We start from the raw sequence: 21,379 nt of genomic DNA, 5'->3' as shown, positions 1-21,379 counted from the left end.
CCGCCCTCACGCCCCGCCCTCACGCCCCTCCGCCCCGCCCCTCTGCACGGCACGGCCCGGCACGGCCCGGCCCCCGCGTCTCGGTGTCGTGCTGGGAGCGCACGGAGAGCTGGCGGGGCTGCCGCAGGGATCGTCGAGTCCAGCTGCTGGCCCTGCACAGGATACTCCCCAAGAATCCCGCTATGTGCCTGAGAGCGTTGTCCGGATACTTCTTGAAGTCTTGTCAGGTTTGGTGCTGTGACCGCTTCCCTGGGGAGTCTGTTCCAGCCTCTCTTGGGGAAGAGCCTTCTACTGATAGATACCAAACTTTGCCTCCCGTGGGTTACCGTGATTCAACCCATTTTCTGAGGGCGTGACCCGGGTGTGCCCTCCGGCCTGCTCAGTGACACCTGCACGGGCCATGTATGTTGTAGAATCATAGAATGGTTTGGGTTGGAAGGACCTTTTAGGCCACCCAGATCCATCCCCCTGCCATGGGCAGGGACACCTTCCACTATCCCAGGCTGCTCCGAGCTCCATCCAGCCTGGGCTTGGACACTGTCAGGGCTGGGGCAGCCACAGCTTCTCTAGGAAATCTGTGCCAGGGCCTCACCACCCTCACATGGGGGAATTTCCTCCTGCTGTCTAAACCCACTCTCTTTCAGTGTGAAATGCCCATAAGGGTTTCTGGGTTTGGGTGCGGTTTTTTGTAATTTTGTTGTTTACACAGCCATGTGATGAATTCAGTGAGCCAGCTACTGTCACAAGGAAATGCTTGCTTTGCCTTTCAAGCCAATACTTGAGTTACATAATGAATTAAAAATACACTGTTCAGGCCCAGGTTACCCACAAGATTTCAAAAGCATTTTGGAAACATTCCCTAGGAAGGTCTTCAAGATAAATTACCATCATGACACTTTTCAAAATATGTCCCAAAAGATGAACAGTTGACCAATATAATTTTTGGACGTGGCACCATTTTTTTTTTTTCCCTTAGAACTGTTGTTTATAGATTCCATTCAAGCAGCTTTCAGTAACTGAAATGAAACAGAAAAATCAATATATTGATCTAAACTTCGTATCCTATTTTATTGACACAGAATCAAGCTGATGTATGGAGAAATAATAATTTTAGAACAGGACATATAGCAGCTTTCCATTATTAATCTGAAAACAGTGTAGGACACACAAAGGTTAAATCAGGAAGTTGATTAACTTTATATTTACCAGTAGATGTCTGCCAGTCTCCTTAGTTCTGGTTCATGTTGCACATTGCAACAGATGTGACAAAGTATCAGTTTTTTAATCTTGATTAAGAGTAAATTACTTTCTACACTAAAATAGGCAATATAATTATTAATTAGGTCATAATAACAAGTTAGCATCAGTATTTATTTGGATCTAATTATTTCATTAAATAGTGAGATTGATAAAATAGTCTTTAGCTTTCCAACAAAGAAATTAGCAGATAATGCAATTGAATAGCAATTGAAGAGATTTACCAGATTTTGTCACATGAAGATTTGGAAATTAACTAATTAATTTGATAGTGAAACTAAACCTCAAAGGCATCTCACACTTCCTCTTTTGATTTAAGCTCTGTCATTGTGGTAAAATCATTTTCAATTTAGCTAAAACACTGATTACTTTAGTATGCAGAAGTCCAAAACTGTTGACATGCAATTTGCAGTTGATGCCTGTAGAGAGCATTTCCTATCACATTAATGCCATCATCTCACTTTTGCTTCTCAACCCTGACTTGTGTTTTCTGTTGCATCAGAAAATATCTTTATCTTTTCTAAATTGTTTGTGTTTTATTTCATTTTACCTAAAGTTTCTTTTCAAGTATTCAGATATTCCTGTATTCAAAGAAAAAATGTGAGTCAATATTACTGAGTTGTTACATTTTGCCCCCTTAAGCTTTCTTACTGTATATCCATAATATTTAGTAGTTCCTCATTGATTTATGAATTCAAAATTTCCACAAATGGTCAGTAATAGATTCCAGAATATATCATCACTTTTTGACAGTTGTTTTATTTCTATAATAAATGTGCATTTCTGTTTCAAATGTTGACCATGCTATATGATGAACCCCTGATTTTAATTTCTGGCTTTGATCTAATGCGTTATTTGAAGCTGTCTGGTTTTTGTCTTGCTTTCCACTCCAAGAGCTGTTCAGTTGAGATGTGAGTCACAGCTGTGCAGCATGACAGGAGGAAGTAGGCTTCTTCCCATTCCATCTGTTCTCAGACAAACCGACCACAGAAGGTTTGGTCCTTTTTTAGGTCCTAGCTCTGCTGAAGTCCATAAGCTTGTCTGCAAGTCTGGAGCAAAACAAACACTAAATCTTTCTAAGGAAATCAGGAGCTAGATCACAGCTTGTAGCTTTTGGTTTTATTCATGTGAAAAATGACTGGACAATGGAAGGCAGCAAAACTAGAAATACCAAATGGGCTTTTGTCATGGTTAAACCTTTATATCCTTTTTCTTGATATTTTAAGGCACATTTCTGTGAAATGCTTGATGTCAAGATAGGTAGAAGTTGAGGGGCACTTGCAGCTTACATGTCTGTGCTTCAGCAATGCATCACTACAGCGCATGTTGTGATGCCTATAAAAGGCTTACTCCCATATTTCTGCTGAGGGAGTTACAGCAAAAAAGAACTGAAGGGACACAGAGAGAAGTCTCAGGTCCTTGTTTATAAACACATAATGATGCCTCTATTCCAAAAAGCTCACAGCCATATACAGGGATTACTGTGTGTAGTCCCACGGCCTTCAACAACAGTTGAAGCACTGTTACTGCTTGCTAAACCTGAGGATGAACATCAGTGAATGCAAAGCCTTGTGTGGTTTTTGTAACTGAAATTCCTGACAGAAGAGAGATTTATCAAAAGCTACCTAAAGAAAATACAGGACTTGTTTCTGTTTTATACATATACCAGAGAAATCATCTATGCTAGAATCACATGAATGGAATGCATTTATTTTACAATGCTTTGTTATTAATGTAAAGATTTACATACTAACATTTTATTTTCATGTTCCTTTAATCTGTTCTCTCTGATGCAGCAAATGCTGGCATTTAAAAGTTCCTTTTTCATTGCTGGCTGTGGTTCCTGTAGAGCAGACTGACTGCTATATTTGAACAGTGCACATATTACATGCAAGTACAGGGTTTTTTCAACACTCAGGAAACTAATCATGCCAAAACTGTTTGTCTGGAATATCTATCCATTACTTGTGGATTAGAATATTTTCTTACATTAATTTTATGTCATGGTACCTCCCCAAGTTCAGTGAAGATACTCTCAATTTTCTCCACAGCAATAGTGTCACTTTCCCCAGTTGAAAATCTGTGGTCCATTAGCTTAATAAAGAGATATCAAACATTATTAAGCAAAAGACTTGGAATCCCAGGCAACAGTTAGGTGAGAAGCTTTAAGTGGTAGCTACTGTCCAAACAGCTGGAATAAATACTAGTGTTTGGATTTAAAAACAGGAGGGCAGACAGGCTCGGAGAGTGACAGGCCAGAAAGGTGGATAATGCCACAGGTGGATCTGGAGTCCAGGAAGGAATTTTGGATGCCCACTGCTGTCTAACATTGAATTCTTTCTACCACTTACTATGTACCTAATACATCATTAAATACCTGACTTCTGCCACCAACTCAGATTAGGATCAAGCCTTAATTACAATTCTTAGAGACAATTATGTCAGCTATTTTAATATGAAAGAGCATCTGGAAACCCCATTTTCTCCAGTAAGGTAAGTCTCTCTGTTTTGTGTGAGGTTTGGGGTTTTTTTGTTTCTGATTTTAATAGAAATTATCTAAGGAGAGAAGAGTTTAATATGCTGAAAACCTTATTCCACCCTCTGACACCTCACACTTTTGCTTCACATAAAATTGGCTTTTGCACTTCAGTCCAAGCCCCAGTTTCCAGTGATTGTGAATTCCAGTTAGAGCTTTTCACCCTAAACCAGTTTTTCCGTTATTGTTAAAGACAGGAGGTTACTTTTGACCTCAATATTGCACACGTTGTGTCCTGGAGGCAACTGAACAGAACCACTGTCAGCAGGAGGTGTCATCTGTGAGTAAGGGAGCACACCTATGAATCACTGCCAGGTGTTCTGGTTGTTTCCCTGTACAAAGTGTATATTGGGCCTTCTCTACTTTTCTGTGGCTTCATTAATGAGCTGTCATTTACAGAACACAGTAATAGTTGGGAATGAAAGATACTACAAAAGTGCAAATAATTACTGTCTCTGTAATGTTGATAGTCTGTGTCATGGTGAGTAGAACTTCCTAGTATTGCATCAGCATGATTACCCTGCCATTCCCCATCCACAAAAGAGAATAATTCTCCCTCAGTGCCAGCACACACATAATACACATATTCAGGCAGTATCCCAAACAATCTTAAATAATGATTTTTTCTTGATGTCTAAGAAAAAGGCTTTCAAAAACAATTGTAATGGTGAGAGAAGACAAGGTAATAAAACATGGAATAATATTAAGACTGATCTAAGCCTCAGCTGTATGATTCATGATTTTATCACAGGTATGGAAAGATTTATAATGGGTTATTGTCACTGCCATTCATTATTTTCTTCCATCCTACTCCTCTGTGAGGTGCATTTGTAAGTATTCTGTATACAAGTTAGCACTGCAGTTGTATTTATCAAACTGAGAATTCTTCTAATAAGCTAGAGAATTCTTCTGTTATTAACTTCTCACTCCTTTGCCCTATGTTTCATCCTATAAGTTTCTTTCGTTAAACCAATGTTTCAAAATATTCTGTGTTGCTCTCCTCACTCTCAGGGGAAGATCCGTAACTGCAAAATGTTTAGTATTTGTAGCACAATATAGGTTATCTTTTCTCTTTAAAAACAAACACACTGCAAACTAGGTAAACCAAAAAAGATGCAAGAATAAAATAAAATGTAGTTGAAATATAGTAATATTTCACAATAGAGTAATTATCACATCATGTATGTTAAGGAGCATACACACAATTGTCTGCCAGGGCAAATAAAGAGATGTATTTGCTACAGTTTCAAATGCAAAATGTTTAAAAATTCCAAATAGCCTGTTTTATAACATTTGAGGAAATAAATATTTACAAATGTGTGGAGGAAAATTGTATAAATATGTTGCCATTATCGTCATCTACCCAAACTGTAATATTGTTTTCAATGACTAACAGTAAGTATTTCTCCAGATACTTTCAAATGTTGTCAATTATATATCAAATTCAGTATAAAATTGTCAATTTAAAACCTATTTAAACCATGCCCTGTGTTTTAACTTAAGTATTTTTTGACAGTGCAAAACAATTGATCCCAAAACAATAGGGTGGATGAACACTGAAAAGAACATGTAAAAAGATAATGCTTGTCTCCTGATGGGATCATAAAACAATTTGTACTGAAGTGTTTTTTGTGTTACAGCCTTCATCCTTGTCTTTGTGTGCTATTTTGTAATTATATTGTAAAAGCTGTTGTACCTCTTTTTCATAGAAAAAGCTATAATCATCCCTCTGTTATACACTGGATAAAAATAGAACCAGTGAAGGAAGAGATAGGTAGTGGATAATCAGAAGCAGTTTTACACATCCCTCGAATCTTCCCATGTCCTGGATCTGATGTCAGTCAGTCACTCGTGGTGCTGCTCTGTTCCTTTGCAGGATCTCACAGGCCCCAAAAGCAGCAGCAGCAGCAGCAGGAGCGCGGTGATCCTGCCCGCACCTCACTTGGTCCTGCCCACACCTCCCTTCCCCAGCTCCCTCCTGGTGGGAGCAGAGCGGGTGCCCGGTCATTGGCAGCAGCAGAGTTAAAGATATTTAGCTTAAGTGACAACTCATTTCAGCTTCCATCTGTGTGAGGGAACACAGACATAAAGTGTTGCAAAAATAGCCTTTCAGTTCACAGTGATAGGATTTCCTCTCTGATGGGAAATATCTTAGAATTACCTCTGCGCAATGAAAGAAAAATGAGAGAGAGTCACTGTCTTGGAATGCTCTGTCCACTGATGAAGTTGCATTGTGTAGTATCAGAATAATTTAGAAATGTTCTGAAATTAAGAGGAGATCAAATTACTGGAAAACCACCCCCAATGGTGGTTTCATTCATCCTCCCTTTGCAAGAGCAGTGTGTGCATGGGTCCTCTCCCCACAATTCCTTCCAGGAGGAGATGACAATGCAAACAAAGGGAACAGTGCTTCCGTGCATCAGCCCAAGCAGGACATGCTCTGGCAAGTAGAACTATGGCAAGAACTAATTGTAGAAATTACGACTCTTGGGATCATAAGACCTGCTCTGCTTGACTTGTGCTTCACTATTTCATGGAAATAACTGGTTTGCTTGAGAGAGGAAAGAAACCCAAAGCTCTGTGAGGCCTGACAATCCCTGTATTGTCCCATCTTGAGAAGATTTGCCAGCACAATTGATGTTATGATGCATATCAGGAGGAGTAAGGATGGTGCGAAGATCCATGGATGAAGGGGAGCAATCTGGCTCTGCAGTGCTGGCATAGTGAGAGATGGTCCCATGACAGGTGCCTGGCTGGGGAAAGTGGGCATGTGCCCACAGCAGCAGAGGGGACATTGCACTGACCTGAGTTACACGTGCTCAGTACGTCTGTGGGGTAAACACAACCATTAACGTGCTTCAAGAGAGGCCGAGAATGAGGTTGCTGCATGGTGGGTGCCAGGCGTGATAGACAGGATACATGGTGGTGTCAAAGGCAGTTGTGTTCGAGAGCGACTTGTTAGACACGACAGGGCCGCTGTGGGACGATGCCCAGCCCCTGTCACTGACGGGGCTGCGGGCTTGTGCCAGCAGTGTCAGCGCTGACATCCCCGTTCAGAACGGCTCCGCCTGAATACACCGCATACACCGTACACGGCGCAAGAGCCGGGGCCCACCTCCTGCACTGGGTCAGCAGCGCAGCCCCAGCCTTCCTCCCGCTCCCGCCCCGAGACGAGGCGCCGCCCGTGAGGCGGCCCCGGCGCGGCGCGGCCCGGCCCGGCCGGATGTGAGCGCGGCGCCGCTTCCTGCGCCCGCAGTCCGCCCTCTCCCTCCCTGCCTTGGGTGGTGCCGCTGCCTCGTCCCTGCTCCAGGCTCAGGGCGGAGGCGGCCGCCGCTCCCTGCTCCGCTCAGCAGCAGCCCCGATGCAGGCCATCAAGTGTGTGGTGGTGGGCGACGGGTAAGTCCGAGGGACCCTCGGCCGGGCCCGGCCCTGAGCCGCTCCGCCGGCCCGGGGGGTGTCGGGCCGCGGGGCGGGAGCGGCCGCCGGGCCCCACCGCGGGGTTTGGGCGATGCCGGCGCAGGGCGCGGGTGCGGGCGCGGCCCGGCCGTCCTGAGGAAACGGGGCTGGCCGGGCCGTGGCGGGTGGCCGGGAGCCGGGGGCGGGTGGGTGGCGACCGCGGCTTCCTGCTGCTGCTGCTGCCGGGCGGGGAGGGGAGCGCGGGCACGGCGGGGCCGGGAGCGGGGTGTGCAGGGGTCCGCAGGCCGTGCGCGTCCCCGAGCCGAGCCCCGCATCGCCGTGGGGCCGGTGCTCCGAGGCTGGAGCCGTGGTGGTGACCGAGTGTTTCTTGGTGCGGGCAGAAGCGGCCGCCGTGAATGAACAGGGTGTGCTGGGCGGGCCGGGCAGGCCGGGCCGCGTCCCTGGACTGCCACTGCTTGCTAGTGTTCTTTCATCACCGATGTAGTCCAATTGTATTAAGATAGTTGCTGTGTTTTTAATTATCTGGGAAAATTAATATTAATTTGAAATACTTTTTGTGAAAGTAACAAACTTACTACCTTTTAAGATCTTGATTTTTGGTATCTGACTTTTGCAGTAAAAACTGAGTGAAATAAGCTGAACTCTATGCAGATCATAAATGCTTTTGGGCAGAAACTAGTTTTTTGCCTGCAGACATCTGGTCTTGTAAGGCTTCTGTCTAAAGGAGACTGATAGACACTTGAAATACAGATAGTTAATGGTATACTTGTCTGTAAAGAGCTGTTACACCTACAGTATCTTAATATGGTGTTACTTATATTTGAAACAAGTTGGGGAGTTAACTCATAAGTTTAGCAGTTGGATTTCAGTATGAGAAATGCTGGAATTGAGAATAGAGTTTGTGTGTTTGGTATTTTCGAATATTCTCCACGGCACTATTCCCCTCGGCTCAGAGGGATTCTCTCTCTCTTACTGGATGTCAGAGTTCAGGGGAACATCACAGGCCAGCTGGAAAACAAGACTTGTCTTATGCAGTTTGAGTTGGTTTTTTTTCCTTTAGGAGAAACAAAAATCCCAGTGTAGACTGAGCATAATTGGTATCACAGCAAACTTCTGTAGATGACAGAGGAGTGAAGTGTAGCTAAATGGACTGTCTACAGTGGTCTGTAATTTCACATGATGCCTTAATTTTCAAGTTATTTGTTGGGGGGGGCGGTTATTGGTTTGTTTTAAACCATGCAGAATCCCTAAAAAGGCAGCTAAGTATGGCTGAAAAATAAATCTTACAGAGTGTCAAATTTGTTTTGACTTGCTGTGTCAGATTTGGAGCAGTATGAATATGAAAGTGGTATTCAATAACTCATTGTCATAGTAGTGTAATTCTTTGATGCCAGGTAGGATAACTGTGGGCTACTCTTTTGCTTATATTGAATTTAAACCAAACAAAATTGCTTTTCTAATACATAAATATATATATATATATATATATATATATATATATATATTTTAATTCATCTAAACTCTGTATTTACAATGTGTAAATAAATGTGATGCATCATGTTTGGGTAGGGAAAAGGTTCAGTATACTTCCTCCTCTAGAAGTGAGAACACAAACCAGCTCTATAATGTTCAGTAATTCATTCAACAGAACAGTTCTTTGGGTCATTTGCTTTGTAAACCATCCCTCTTCCTATCATTTTTGTTTTTCTTTGTCTTGGAAATGTGGGTGGTGTAGTTTTACCTGACTTTTGTACATATGTATGAATAAAATACAGTAGTTTAAATTCTTTTCCTTCCTCTTTAGTTAGAAACAACTCTTTCTTAAGGTTCTTTTCAGGTATTGTTGTTCATTTTTTTTGTATCATTCTCTGTTCACTGCTTTTAAAATATATTTCACTATTTGTGTTCCTTTGTGCTGTTGCTGCTTCAAGAGCTCCAGCATTGCAGGTATTCTAGGAAACGTCATGTTTGGCTTAGATAAGGCCAACGTTTTAGTGTTCCTGTAAAACAATGCAGGTTAAAGATTTGCTTATGTAATATAAAACTTGGGTATTGTTTTATGTACCCTCCACAAAGATCTGCTAGGAACAAAAATAAACAAAGCTTTAGAAGTACCTGTGGTTATTTTTTTAATTTGTAAATGAGTAGGCTGTTTCTCATGTGTAACTCACGTTTTGTTCTTAGAGTTTTGACTAGTGTATGTTTAGACAACTAACTTGACTAGAAAAGTGTGGCATGTGTGCTAGTTTGGGCTATCATGTTTTTCCTTGTTTTTTTTTTTTAATTTTGCTGTGGTGATTGTTTGGGGGAAAATAAATGACAACTGTTGCTTTGAACTGTCATGATAGAGAGCAGGAGGAATGTGCAGGACAGATGAAGAGCAGCCGCTGGAGTAACTGCAGGAGTTGCTCTTGATTGACACTTGAGAAAAAGCATTTGGTGGAAGTTATTTTTAGCAGCTTTTGTTTTCGCTCCAAAAAGGCAGCCGTTAAGTGGTACAAAATCTCCAGTGATGTTGTATAATGTTAGGAGAAGTTTGTGTTTTGGAGAAATTACCAATTTCTAGATGCCACAGAAGTTGTCGCACTTTGTGCTCTTTTGTAGGCATTTTTTAATTGTGGAAATACTGTTAAGAGCAGTAATTTCCTTGTTTGGAATTCTGCTTGATCTGGGGCCTTGCTTGCTAAAGCTGTGCTTTTTTTGCGTGTATTTGCTTTGATGGCTCAGAGGGAAGGGGAGGGTGTGTGAGTAGGGTAATTGACTTCTTATTGAGCGAGTTTGTGTGAGCCACTGAACACCTCGGGTCCCTCCCATGCCGTCTGGAGAAAGCGCAGTGACTTGAAATTTGGTAAGTTGTGTTACTGAAAAAGTTCTTTAAGAAGTAAGTAAGTAAGTTTTGGAAGTACTGAAGAGCATATTTGGGAGAGGGTGTGGCACAGTGAGTAATACATCTTATCTGAGTATGTGTAGCTAAGCCTCCTATAGCAGCAGTACTGAACTCTTGATCTGAGGGTGGTACTAGGGAAATCTCAGGTGCTCTTTAATGTCTGAGCAAAGACCTGGGTTGTTGTGCATCATGTCTGCCAGAGAGGTACGTCAAGGGCATCAGAGAAAGAAACAAATGGCACAAGCAAAGCCTTTTATGCAGATTGCCACCTGTTTGCAGGTAGAACATGGCTCCAAGGAGCTCTGCTACAGTGGGGAAATTTCATAGAACTTGTTAGCATAAATAAAAAGAAGATATGTTTTGTTTTTAGGAATTAATACATATGTGGTTATATAAACACATTGATTCCTGGGTGCTACTCGGAATCAAAAATGAACTCACTACTGTCTTTTGTTAAGGTAGTTTTGTTAAGCATTCAAAGCTTGATTTCTGTAGGCCATGTTTTTAATGACAGTCAAATGTTGCTAGTTTCATTTATGTAATAGTGGGTGGACAGAGCTGTGATTAAGTAGTTGCTAGAAATCTTATGACTAATCTTGGTGTTATTTTAGATTCTTAGTCTCAGCCTTTATGTTCAAGGATTTAAACTTTGCCAAACAGTTGGAATTCTCTTTAGGGAAGTTGCTTTATTACAAAAATTAGTAGTCTAAAAAAGTTGATAAAGGACTTTAGAAGGTGTGCTTTATAAAGGTAGGCATTAATGTTTCTTTTTAAGACTGATGACCATAATGATCTGATTCATGTGGCAGTGAGCCAACAGGCAAAGAAAGCAAGAAACCTGGATGGAATAAGTCTGAAATGGGGTTGTTGAACGTGTTTTTTCTTGTTTAAATTACTCTGGCTGATTGCTGCTGCAGAAACACACTACAGGCACTTTTGAACTTGGAAAGAAATTTCTCACCACCTTCCTGTGCTGTTTGGATTAGCCAGAGCAGACTTGGGAGTTTCAGTGCAAGGTGGGCAAAGGAGCCTGGATGCACAGAATAGCTCTCGATCTGCTGCTGAGAATGTTGAGTTCAACATTAATTTGTTGGAAGCTCAAATTACCTGTAATGACTTTACTGGAAGCTGAAGCGTCAGCCCAGACAGGTTCCAGAAGCGTGAGAACGGTGTCGTCTCTGTGCCTCAAGAGATTTCCCAAAGCATTTGGCTGTTGCTCTGCTCGGGATCCTGAAGGTTTTCCACCTGTCCTTTGTGTGCTGGCCCAGCACAGCCGGATGTGTGGTGTTGTGAGAGCAACTCAGCAGCACATCCAAACTGATCTAACTCATCAGCAGGCAGCTAAAATAGCAAGTTGTCCTTATGGGGGAGGAATAACTTTCCTTAACTCCTTGTTCTGGTTTGTTAGAGGGTTAGTTCAGGAGCTAAGATGGGATCTCCTCTTTTGACAGCTGTTTAACAGGTATCTGCGTGGTGAACTGCTCCTTGATTGTTTCCCACACAAGTTTTTTTTTAAGGGTAAATTTACTTTGGAGCACAAGTATATCTCAGACCTTTTACAATAAGGGAATGTTCAGAGATTGTACTTAATGAGAACAGAATTTAATGCCTCCTTTCATGATGGTATTAAAGCTTGTTGAAATTACTTTTGTGTGCTGAAAGGAAAAAGTCCTCAGACTGTATGAGAAGCTGGTGTCTTAGAAGCAGGTGTGAAAAGCAGGCTGGAAAACTGCATGATATGGTCAGAGTTGCAGCACATAGGGTGTTAATGCCAGGTGTTGGCTCAGAAACGTAAAGCAAATTACAATTAAAAATGGATGTGTGGGACAAAATCGCAGATAATTTTGCACATTGAAGCATCTCTTCTGTAGCTTAGGCATTTCAGGTGATGTCAGAAACTGCTATCAAATACCCTCTTGGGCTAATGCAGTGAGGAGCTGCTTAAAATTGAATGGAGAGACTTTAGTTAGAGATTGAGCTGTGACTTATGGATATGACAAAGCTCAAATTCACTTGTGAAAGATTTAGTTCAGGAGGCTCATGAGTCAAACCTCATACTAATGGCACGATCATACGTGTAGGTGCAGCAAGGTTTCAAAGTTACTGCTGACTGGCTTTGAGCAAATGGCTGTAGTGATAAAACATCTGCAAGACAAGGCAGTTTTCCCTGCCCAGGAGCAGGAAGGGGGATCGGGCGGGTTGTGAGGCTGTCTGGCAGCTGGAATCTCTCACCCGGTGGAAGGATTATACACTGCAAGTGGGAAGCGTGCAAAGGAACCAGTCTGCAGTGTCAATCAGTCTTTGCAGTCGCTATTTTGAAAAAGAAATTTGGCCCAATTTCAAGTTTTCCAACACTTAATTGAAACTGTAACAAAAATTGAATGCTGTCCTTAATCAAATGTTTGACTCCAGATAAAATGTGGGGAGGAGGGTGGAGAGCGAACGAGCTGGCTGCCAGAGTTTTGAAAGAATCCTGGAACAGAGCCTTATCCTGCCCCTATTTGAGGCTCTTGTGAATTAGATCAGTAGGAAGAAGTTTGCTGTTCCATGTTTTCTAATACTGGAATGTAATTTATCTATAGATCAGTTAATGAAATGTTTGAGTAGTGGGTGAACACATGTGGGGAGTCACTTTGCAGTAAATTACAGCAGTAAATAATGTGAGAGTTATCATTTTGTATTCATTCCTTAAACACTTGGAAGTAATGATGTGTTGAGAATTATACTTTTCAAGCTTTCTTTAACTTCACTTATATTCCATTTTCTGGAAAAGATAACAGTTTTGGAATTGTGTAAGGGTATCTGGAAATACTTCAGGTTTTTTTTAATTTCAGAAAGACGGAAGAAGGCCATCTTTCTAGGTATTCAGTCAGGTGACTAGGAGATGTTAATAGTGTAGTTAATACATGTGGATTTATTGGGACTTCTTGTGACTAAAAATTAACAAAATTTGGTAATTTATCACTTCATAAAATGAATGTTTATATTAAGTGTGTTTTCATTGCCAGTAATTTCAAAGCTGCAGTCTGTCAGCTGTTTTCCTGCACAGTAGTGAGTGGAGATGTTTGGTTGTCCTTAGGTGTCTGAACGTAATTAGTCTTCTTCCCCTAAAAGGAACATTGTTTCTTGTTATTCAAGATGAATGTGTTTTACATGTGAACTTTCTCTTTTTGCAGTGCTGTAGGTAAAACATGCCTACTCATCAGTTACACAACCAATGCATTTCCTGGAGAGTATATACCCACAGTGTAAGTACTTATAAAATCCAAAGAACTCATTTTTGTCAGCTTCTCAGTGCCTGCTGCCATTCCAGATTCCTTACCTGAATTGTTTGAATTGGCTGCAAGCACCCCTCAGGTGTGTGTGAGGAACACTTTGAGCTTTTACTGTAGCACAGTTACACCAGTGCTTGCTGATGGTCCCTCAGTTTTGGCTCTCTGGGCCTGGCTGATTAGGAACTAACATTTGCTAACATTTTACCAGATGTTGTTCTATTCCAAAATAGTGTGTTTCTGTCTCTAATGTCATTCATAATAAGCTGTCCCAAGGCTGAACAGCTTGTAAAACATTATATCATAGTCAGAAATAGTTGTCTTACATGGATGGCAATTTTTTGTTTATTTGTTCCTTCCACTTTTTGTTCTACTGCCAGTCCTGTGCTAAGCCAGCCACAGCTCTTTAGCTCCTCAGGCGAGACTGCTGAGACTCATTTATTCTGGTGCTTCCCTTTTTCTTTCACATAAGGATTTGTCAGTATCAGTATTAGTGCAGTTCTCTTTTCCAGAGCCTGTTAGGGGTGTTTTATACATGTGCAGCTTCTTTGCCCTTTTCAGATGTTCTCTGTATTTTCATCTGGCTATGCTGCTCTCTGAAGTATTGATGAGTTTTTCAGACAAAAATACATTCTAATAAGGCTTACAGATGGCTTTTGTTACATGTCCAAGGCCTTAGTAACTGCTGTTTCCTTTTTCTTTTTTCTGTCTTAAATTTGAATTTTTGCACTGTGTTCCCAGGGAACTTGATTTAGCCCTAACGAGTCATTAAAACCTTTGCACCCACAGTGGTGATGGGATAAAAATGATGCCTCCACTGGCTCCTGGTTATGAGCTTTGATATTTCTTTGGAGGGGTTTTAATTAGCAGGATCAATTAGCTCTTTTCTTATCTACTATTGTCTTTAAGGATTGCTTGGTTGTTACTCCTGTACCTTCTGTTCTAAATCTCACACCATGAGGCAGATTAACTTGCCAAATGTCCCACTAAAACTGGAAAGTGCTTGCTAAGAACATCACCTGCTTTCCTGTACTCACTGGGATTAACACTTCCTTTGGAAGAGCCATGACAGAGATCACTTCTGCTCAGACTGGACCAAGTCTGTTGTGTATAATTTTTTATTCCATTACCCAATATCACGCTTGTTATTTAAAGAACAACTTTACTGGCTCTGGGAAGCCAACAAATGCAATGAAAATGTTCCCTTCCCCAGTTTCCCCCTCTGTGAGGGAAAAATCCTTGGGTGCCTTATTTTACTGTAAGCTAATGCAGGTAACTCTCTCTTTATTTTTAGCTTTGACAACTACTCTGCCAATGTAATGGTTGATGGAAAACCGGTCAACCTGGGTTTGTGGGACACAGCTGGTCAAGAGGACTATGACAGACTACGTCCACTCTCCTACCCGCAAACAGTAAGAGCTGCAGGGTGAAGCCAGGAGCAGTCTCTACAGCTTTGTTTAACATAAAGCATTTCTTTTTTAACATAAGGCTAACATTGTCACACCTGGAGTTGTATTTATTAGTAACAGTGACCCTCTTTCATTTCATGTGCTGTAGCTGTAATTTATAATCTCTGGGGTGTGTGCAGCTGTAAAAAAATTAAAATTTGCATGCCCTCTGTATTTGTGTGCACTGGTACTTGTTGGGTTTTGTAGTTGCAGCCTCAGAATTGTCTAGAATGTGTGATTTTAAAAACAAAACACCCTGAAACTAACTCAAAAAATCTTGGTGAATGGTCCCATCAGCTTGTCCATTGTTTTTAAGGTTAGCAAAGGCAGGGTTTGTTTTTGGTTTTAGACGATGTTTGGCTGCAACCTGACACTGTCACTGCTAAGCACTTGATATTGTTTAGTCTGTATGAAGATGTTCTACATGTGAAAGAGACAGCACTGAATGAAGAGATTATTGGTATTGACAGAGGCTGCGGTGTCCCAGCTTTCCAATGTACTTGAGCCCGTGGTTATTTTATTGCTTGATGTAGTTTGTGCTGTGACATCGATACAAATGTGTTTCTGTCTTCCCTGTGTGTAACTGGTTAAGTCCTGCCTGCATTCTGCATCTTTCCATGTTCAGGGAAAACACTGAAGTGATCTGCTCTCTTCTTTTCAGTGTGACTTCAGCTACAGTTAATCTTTATAGAGGTGGTTTTGTAATCTGTTTAAAGCAGTGGCTTTTACCTGATGGAGCTGTGCTATAAGAAAGGGTAATTTGCAGGGGTTTTTTGGCACTGATTACTCTTGCTGTTGACTGTCAAATATATGTTAAATGCTAATAATGTAAAATGCAAAATAGTTTCACTCTACAGCATAACTGCTCTCTTGAGTAATGTGAATCTTATTTAAGGAACTCTGGTGCTATTTTCAGTAATCTGTCCTTAATTCACAATTTTCCTTAATTCACTTCTCACTAAGTTACAGTCATTAGGCTTTCCCATCAGTTATGATACACAAGATTGACATGAATTTGCCAGTTGTGGGCAACTATGGCTGAAATGCCAGAAATACCTATCTTTATTAGAAGGAGAGACAATGGAAAGCTGGTTTTCTCAGACTTAGACTTACTTAGATATTTATAGGATACTTAAAACTTCAGTTTTCCTTAACATCATAAAACTATTTTCAAAAAAGTAGAAGGAGGTCTGATGAAAGATCTTTAGTAGGGACAGAATGTCTGTTACAAAAGAGCAAAATGCACATACATGTCTTCAGCCTGCTGAAGTAACTGTGGCTTTCTGGAAGACTGCAAAAGAATTCCATGTCTAAGCATCTTAGGGAAAAAGTGTTGTCTGTGCAAGGATGTATAACTGTTCAGTACAGGTTTGGAGTACTTCCAATTATTTGGATTGTTTTTTCTGCAGCAGAAAGTGAAACAGGGTGGTAAGTCTTGAAGTTCTTGGGAAGTCTTCAGATTTCAGACTTGTGCAGTATCAAAGATTCATCCCACAAAACTAACAAAAAGCACAGAGGAAGAGAACAATGATGCTGATGAAACCTGACTTTTTTTTAAGATCTGTATTCAGTGTCCCTTTTCCTTCACTATGCCATTTAAAACTCAGCATATACAGGGGTTTGATATCTTCTCCTTAACACATTTGAAATCTACTACTATTTCCAGATATTTGGGGAAGGAAAAAGTTGGTACAGAAAAGGTGTTTGGTTGGTTTGGTCACGTCTGTTTCCTCAGGAGACCAAACCAAAGAGAAATTGTTAATTGGGTGCTTTTCAGGAGAGGTTTGATCTTGCAGGTTTCCCCTGACAGTGCAGAACTGGTTGCTGGGGAAGGCTGGTGTCTGCTCTGGGTGCAGTTGGTTGTGCTGAATTACAGGGCAGCGTCTCTCTTAAGAAGAAAATCCTCCTTCAGAATATCTGGGAGCAGAAATTGCTGACTGAAAACATTTTCCCTTAAATCCATTTGAGGAGTAACTTTATCTCCTACTGTTATTAGGTTGGAGGAACCAATGGTAAGAATATATCTTCCAGTCTGACAGATCAACCAATTGCCGTATGTAAAAATTTCAATAAACTTCAGTTCCAAGTTCTGTCATCTTGTCTTGCCTATGATAGTGATAAATTGGCCCCTATTTTTTGAACAAATACTTTCCTTGGAACTATCAAATTGCTAGATCTGAGAATTCTATTACCAAATTTATATGAGTTGCTAAGATTAAATATTTTCTTGAAAATAAATAACTTTTCCTAGTAGTGTGCAAGACATCTGAGATCTTCCAGTAATTCCTTGTGGTTATACCAAATCTTTTGATCTCTGGAGCTAGTGGAGGAGAGTCTCCTCAAGTGCAGCCCTTGAGTCCCCACAAACCTGCAGAATTGGAAAACAGAAGTAGTGGCCATAGTATCACATTATTTGATGTTGTTTCTTTCTTCTTCTGGGACGCTGCTACGGAAACTTGTTGGGGTGATGCATGAACAACTGGGTTGCAAGTGCTTAGCAGTGAGATGTCAGCTGCTGACCTAACAAAATGCCTTGAAATGCAGCACAATCAACTAACACTCTACAATGCCTGATTCTGTAGCACGTTTGGTACCGGAGTAAGTACGGATGCAGAGGTAGGTTGGGCTTGCTTGGGAGACACCGCCTATGAGTTTTGGGTCATACAGCAAGTTTACATCAACACAAAGGAAATGAGTGTTGGGGTTATTCTGAATGCCTGCAGATCCTGGAGCGTGTCATCTGTGACACCTGAATTGTATACGGTGGTTACTATAAACACATGCTCTGAAATGTTTTTACCAGCTCTTACTTAGAATCTTTTGCCTTCAGTTGAAGAGCAAGATGTGCAAGTTACTTAGAAATACCCATTTTTCTTTCTGCTAGGAGCTTTGAGGTTTTTAATTCCCTTTTCAATCCTAATTTGGTTATAGAGAAGTTCTAAAATGTTGTTTTTACTGGCATTCAGTAGGAGTGAAGTTCTATAAGAAGTTCAAAAAGCTGCCTCTGATTTGGGCATGAAAGCAATAATTGTAGAAATTCTTGTGTGAATTTATTTTTTAAAAATTTGTACCATTTAAATTTGCCTTTGCAATTTAAGAGTACTTTAGAGTTGTGTATTAAAAGTTAACACTTTGCAACATCCTATGCTGATGAGGTCAGTGAAGAAGAAATGACATTTAGAGAAAAAGCCCTTGAAAGGCATTGGTGTTAGTGTCCTAGTTGCTGGCTACTGCAATAGCTGATTATCCATTTGACTGCAATCTTATTTGTTACTTGTTTCCCCCTTTCTCTCTGGCTGCTTGTAGCTGCCTGGGAATGGATTTCCCACAGGGAAAGCTGCCTCTGATTGTCATGTGCAGCTGTATTGCTGACCTTGCCTTCTGCAAGTGTGGTAAAGCTGGCAGTGTGATGGAGGTACTGGTGATATTGGCCTGCTCATGGTACTTTACAGTGGTTTTTCTGTTGGGCTGACCTCTGTCATCTTGTTTTGTAGGATGTCTTCTTAATCTGCTTTTCCCTCGTGAGCCCAGCTTCCTTTGAAAATGTCCGTGCTAAGGTAAGGACAAGCTGGTACCGTTTTATTTCTGAATGTTCATCATACTGTTCACTTTCCAGCAGAGCTTGGAAAATACCAGGTGCTTTTTTTCAATTGTTTTTCCCACTGGCCACATGAAATGCAATTTGAAAAAGCAGAAATCCATTTGCCTAACTTGTGAGTCATGGAAGTTTAGGGCACATAAGTACACTTAAGTACGAATTGTTCCTTGATGCATTGATAACAGTAATTTAAGTGTTCAGCCAGCAAGGTGCTGAAATCACAAACAGGAGCTTTCCTTTTAGTACAGTTTGAAAAAGAAAAAAAAAAAGTTTAAAGACAAATGCATGTAGAAATTGGGTTGATAGCACTTGTACCTTGCATCAGCCATCTTGCACGTGCTCTGTGACTGTGGGAGTATTCCATGTCCTCAGACAATTGAGCTGCACAAAGAGGAGTCTCTATGGACAAGGAGGGGGTCAGGGCTCTTCTGGTTTCTGAGGAAAATACAGCCCTTTTACAGGGCTACATTTTTATAATATATGGAAATAGCTGTTGGCTTCATTAACAGTGATGTGCCCTTTTCTAATCCTGCCCTGATGGGATCTGGGTGCTTCCTCTACTCTGACCCAAAGTGAAGGACTGGGACTCTTCAGGTGTGATGTTCCAGAGCCTTCAGAGAACTGCCCCCACACAAGAGACAGCATTTTTTATTTGTCTTTCTCAGTGGTATCCTGAGGTGCGGCACCACTGTCCCAACACCCCCATCATTCTCGTGGGCACCAAACTCGATCTCCGGGATGACAAGGACACGATTGAAAAGCTGAAGGAGAAGAAGCTGACTCCCATCACCTACCCACAGGGCCTTGCCATGGCAAAAGAGATCGGTATGGCAGCAGGGGGTATATTGTTGGCTGGATCTAGGCTGTGTTTGTGGAAAACCTTGTACCTTAATTAAATGGAATGCCTGGCTTTTGTTGTGGAGCGGGCTGGGAGCAGTGCTGCTGGAGCTGTGCAGAGCTGCTCTGTAACTGTGTCTCTGCTTCCCCCAGGCGCAGTGAAATATCTCGAATGCTCAGCACTTACGCAGCGAGGCCTCAAGACAGTGTTTGATGAAGCCATCCGAGCAGTGCTGTGCCCCCCTCCTGTAAAGAAGAGGAAGAGAAAATGTCTGCTGCTGTAAACGTCACCCTCCCCCATCCCATCAACCCTGTGCTTTGCTCAAACAATGGAGCATTCACATGCCAATTTTTTTCTGTTATAAATTAGTTCTCTTCCATCAATTCTTGAACCAATTGACAGTTTCATGGTTTCATTTGTTTAAAATATGATCCTTACCTTGCATCCTTCTAAGAGCAAACTCCTGAAAAGACACACCTATGTAAAGCCTTATTTTTAAAATCCTCTTCTTGCTCAATTAAATGTTGCCAAACTATCTGCTGAACTAAGTCGCATTGTTGTGCTACAAACACTAAGCACTAAACTGTTTTTTAAAGATTCTTCTTGAAAATGACTCTAATTTCTGGTAGGAAATGCAAAATCTCTTTCTAGTTTTTCACAGTAAGTAAAAGTACCGGGGAATTAGCAGAACACTGCGCTCTAATGTGTTTTATTCTGAACTGTTTTCCCAGCACAGCCGTTGCCTCGTGGTGCATCCAGCACCCATCTCTGGCAATGACTGACACCCCTGAGTCACAGTGTAAATGCTTTATCATTGGTAAGGGCTTGGTTGCAATCTAGTTCTTGCTGCTGTGATTGAAAAAAATAACTATTCTTACTGAAGTGTATCTAGTCCTTTTGACAGCATTGTATTGTGATGAATAAATGGAATACTGGATTGGATCAGGAGATAGTGCCAGACAGTATTTTGACACTGTACAGCTGACTTACACTACACTGCCAGAGTAGCTCAGCAACCATTTTCCCAGAGGTGCAGTAGTGGAGAGAGGTTGGTGTTCATGGGTAAATTCCTTTGAATCTCAAGTAGGGCATTCATGTAGGTACAATTCTGAATCAGTCATTCCCACTTTTATGTAGTAAATGCTTTTCTTGTAGAATCTCTTTTTACTGAGCAATATAACTTGTGTTTTAAAACCTTCTGATTGATAGAAGTTTGCTTTTTTTTTCCTTTTTTTTTTTTAGAGTAGAATGTTCAAGCATATCCTTATTTTCCTGTTATTTCTGACCCAGTAAGTTATGCTTTCTGAGGTGCTTTTAGTCTATTAACTAGGTGTAAAAATCATGTGAAGCAGCTTTACACATTTTAGTAATTTTTATATTTTAAACCTCTGTAACTGACAAACCTTTCAACCATCACTATTTGCAAGGTTCCCCCCCACTGTAATATGACTAATGAAGCCAAGTGTTCTTTCTGTCACTCCATGTGCAGCATCGATTGCGTAACGGTAACTTGGGTCTGTGAGGTTCTGTAATTAGTGCTAATGTTCTGTACCTTCCAAACTGGCAGGAATATGATGTTGAACTACACCCTTTCAACCACTAAAGCAAAATTTAAAAATAAAAGTTGCAAAATTGTGAAGTTTTTACATTGATCTTTTGCTAATGCAATTGGCAGTATGTTTTGCATGTATGACTTAATAAATCCTTGAATCACAAGTGTTGGTAATGTTTGATTTTCTGAGCGAGTCTTTCTTGTGCCACCCTGAGCACACGTTCTTGTTCCATGCCAGCAGCCCTGTGTGCACGTGTCTCCTGTGGGACAGTGTGCAAAGCCCAGGCTGGCTTTGGGCTCTGAGAACCCAAACTAAACACTGGGCAGCAGCTCTGCAGAGGCCTTGCCCTCTCAGTGCAGTTGTTAAAGCTCCTGCTGCTGCTTGTGCAGTGGCTTAAAGCTGCTGACAGCGGGGGGCAAGTTCTCTGTTCCAGTCCCCTCTATGCAAACAGAACCACTTTTCCTCTGAAGCAGTCACAGTTTGTGCTTAAATGCCCCAGATTCCAGGCTTTTATTTAAAATCCTGCCCTGTGTGCTGCCTCCCCTCCTCCAGAGTGGCTGCACCCAAGGCTGG

General features: G+C 41.4%; 1 protein-coding gene across 3 annotated transcripts; it reads left to right on the top strand.

Annotated features, from left to right (window-relative positions):
- Positions 1-2: 2 nt before the first annotated feature.
- Positions 3-20,969, top strand: RAC1 (Rac family small GTPase 1). 3 transcript variants are annotated; one of them, XM_086854778.1, is made up of 7 exons: positions 3-3,750; positions 5,503-7,189; positions 13,274-13,345; positions 14,664-14,781; positions 18,312-18,374; positions 19,081-19,240; positions 19,406-20,969. In XM_086854778.1, exons 2-7 carry the CDS (start codon positions 7,155-7,157, stop codon positions 19,534-19,536), a joined length of 579 nt encoding a protein of 192 aa, XP_086710904.1. In that variant the 5' UTR covers positions 3-3,750; positions 5,503-7,154; the 3' UTR covers positions 19,537-20,969. The 3 variants fall into 3 exon arrangements, with proteins under 3 accessions (XP_086710904.1, XP_086710903.1, XP_086710905.1); XM_086854779.1 differs by lacking the exon at positions 3-3,750 and adding an exon at positions 16,814-16,870 and having other exon boundaries at positions 6,763-7,189; XM_086854777.1 differs by having other exon boundaries at positions 2,614-7,189.
- Positions 20,970-21,379: the final 410 nt, after the last annotated feature.

Source organism: Cyanistes caeruleus, chromosome 17, assembly GCF_971803275.1.
Source record: "Cyanistes caeruleus chromosome 17, bCyaCae1.hap1.1, whole genome shotgun sequence".
Taxonomy (NCBI): domain Eukaryota; kingdom Metazoa; phylum Chordata; class Aves; order Passeriformes; family Paridae; genus Cyanistes; species Cyanistes caeruleus.
This window is presented reverse-complemented; position numbering and strand designations above follow the sequence as displayed.

What these genes read in the sequence shown, in the direction of transcription:
- RAC1 (XM_086854779.1), top strand. Translation starts at nt 7,155, where the DNA reads ATGCAGGCCATCAAGTGTGTGGTGGTGGGCGACGG. An exon ending in GGAGAGTATATACCCACAGT is followed by an intron (nt 13,346 to 14,663) that starts GTAAGTACTTAT and finishes CTTTATTTTTAG; the next exon opens with CTTTGACAACTACTCTGCCA. An exon ending in TTGAAAATGTCCGTGCTAAG is followed by an intron (nt 18,375 to 19,080) that starts GTAAGGACAAGC and finishes TGTCTTTCTCAG; the next exon opens with TGGTATCCTGAGGTGCGGCA.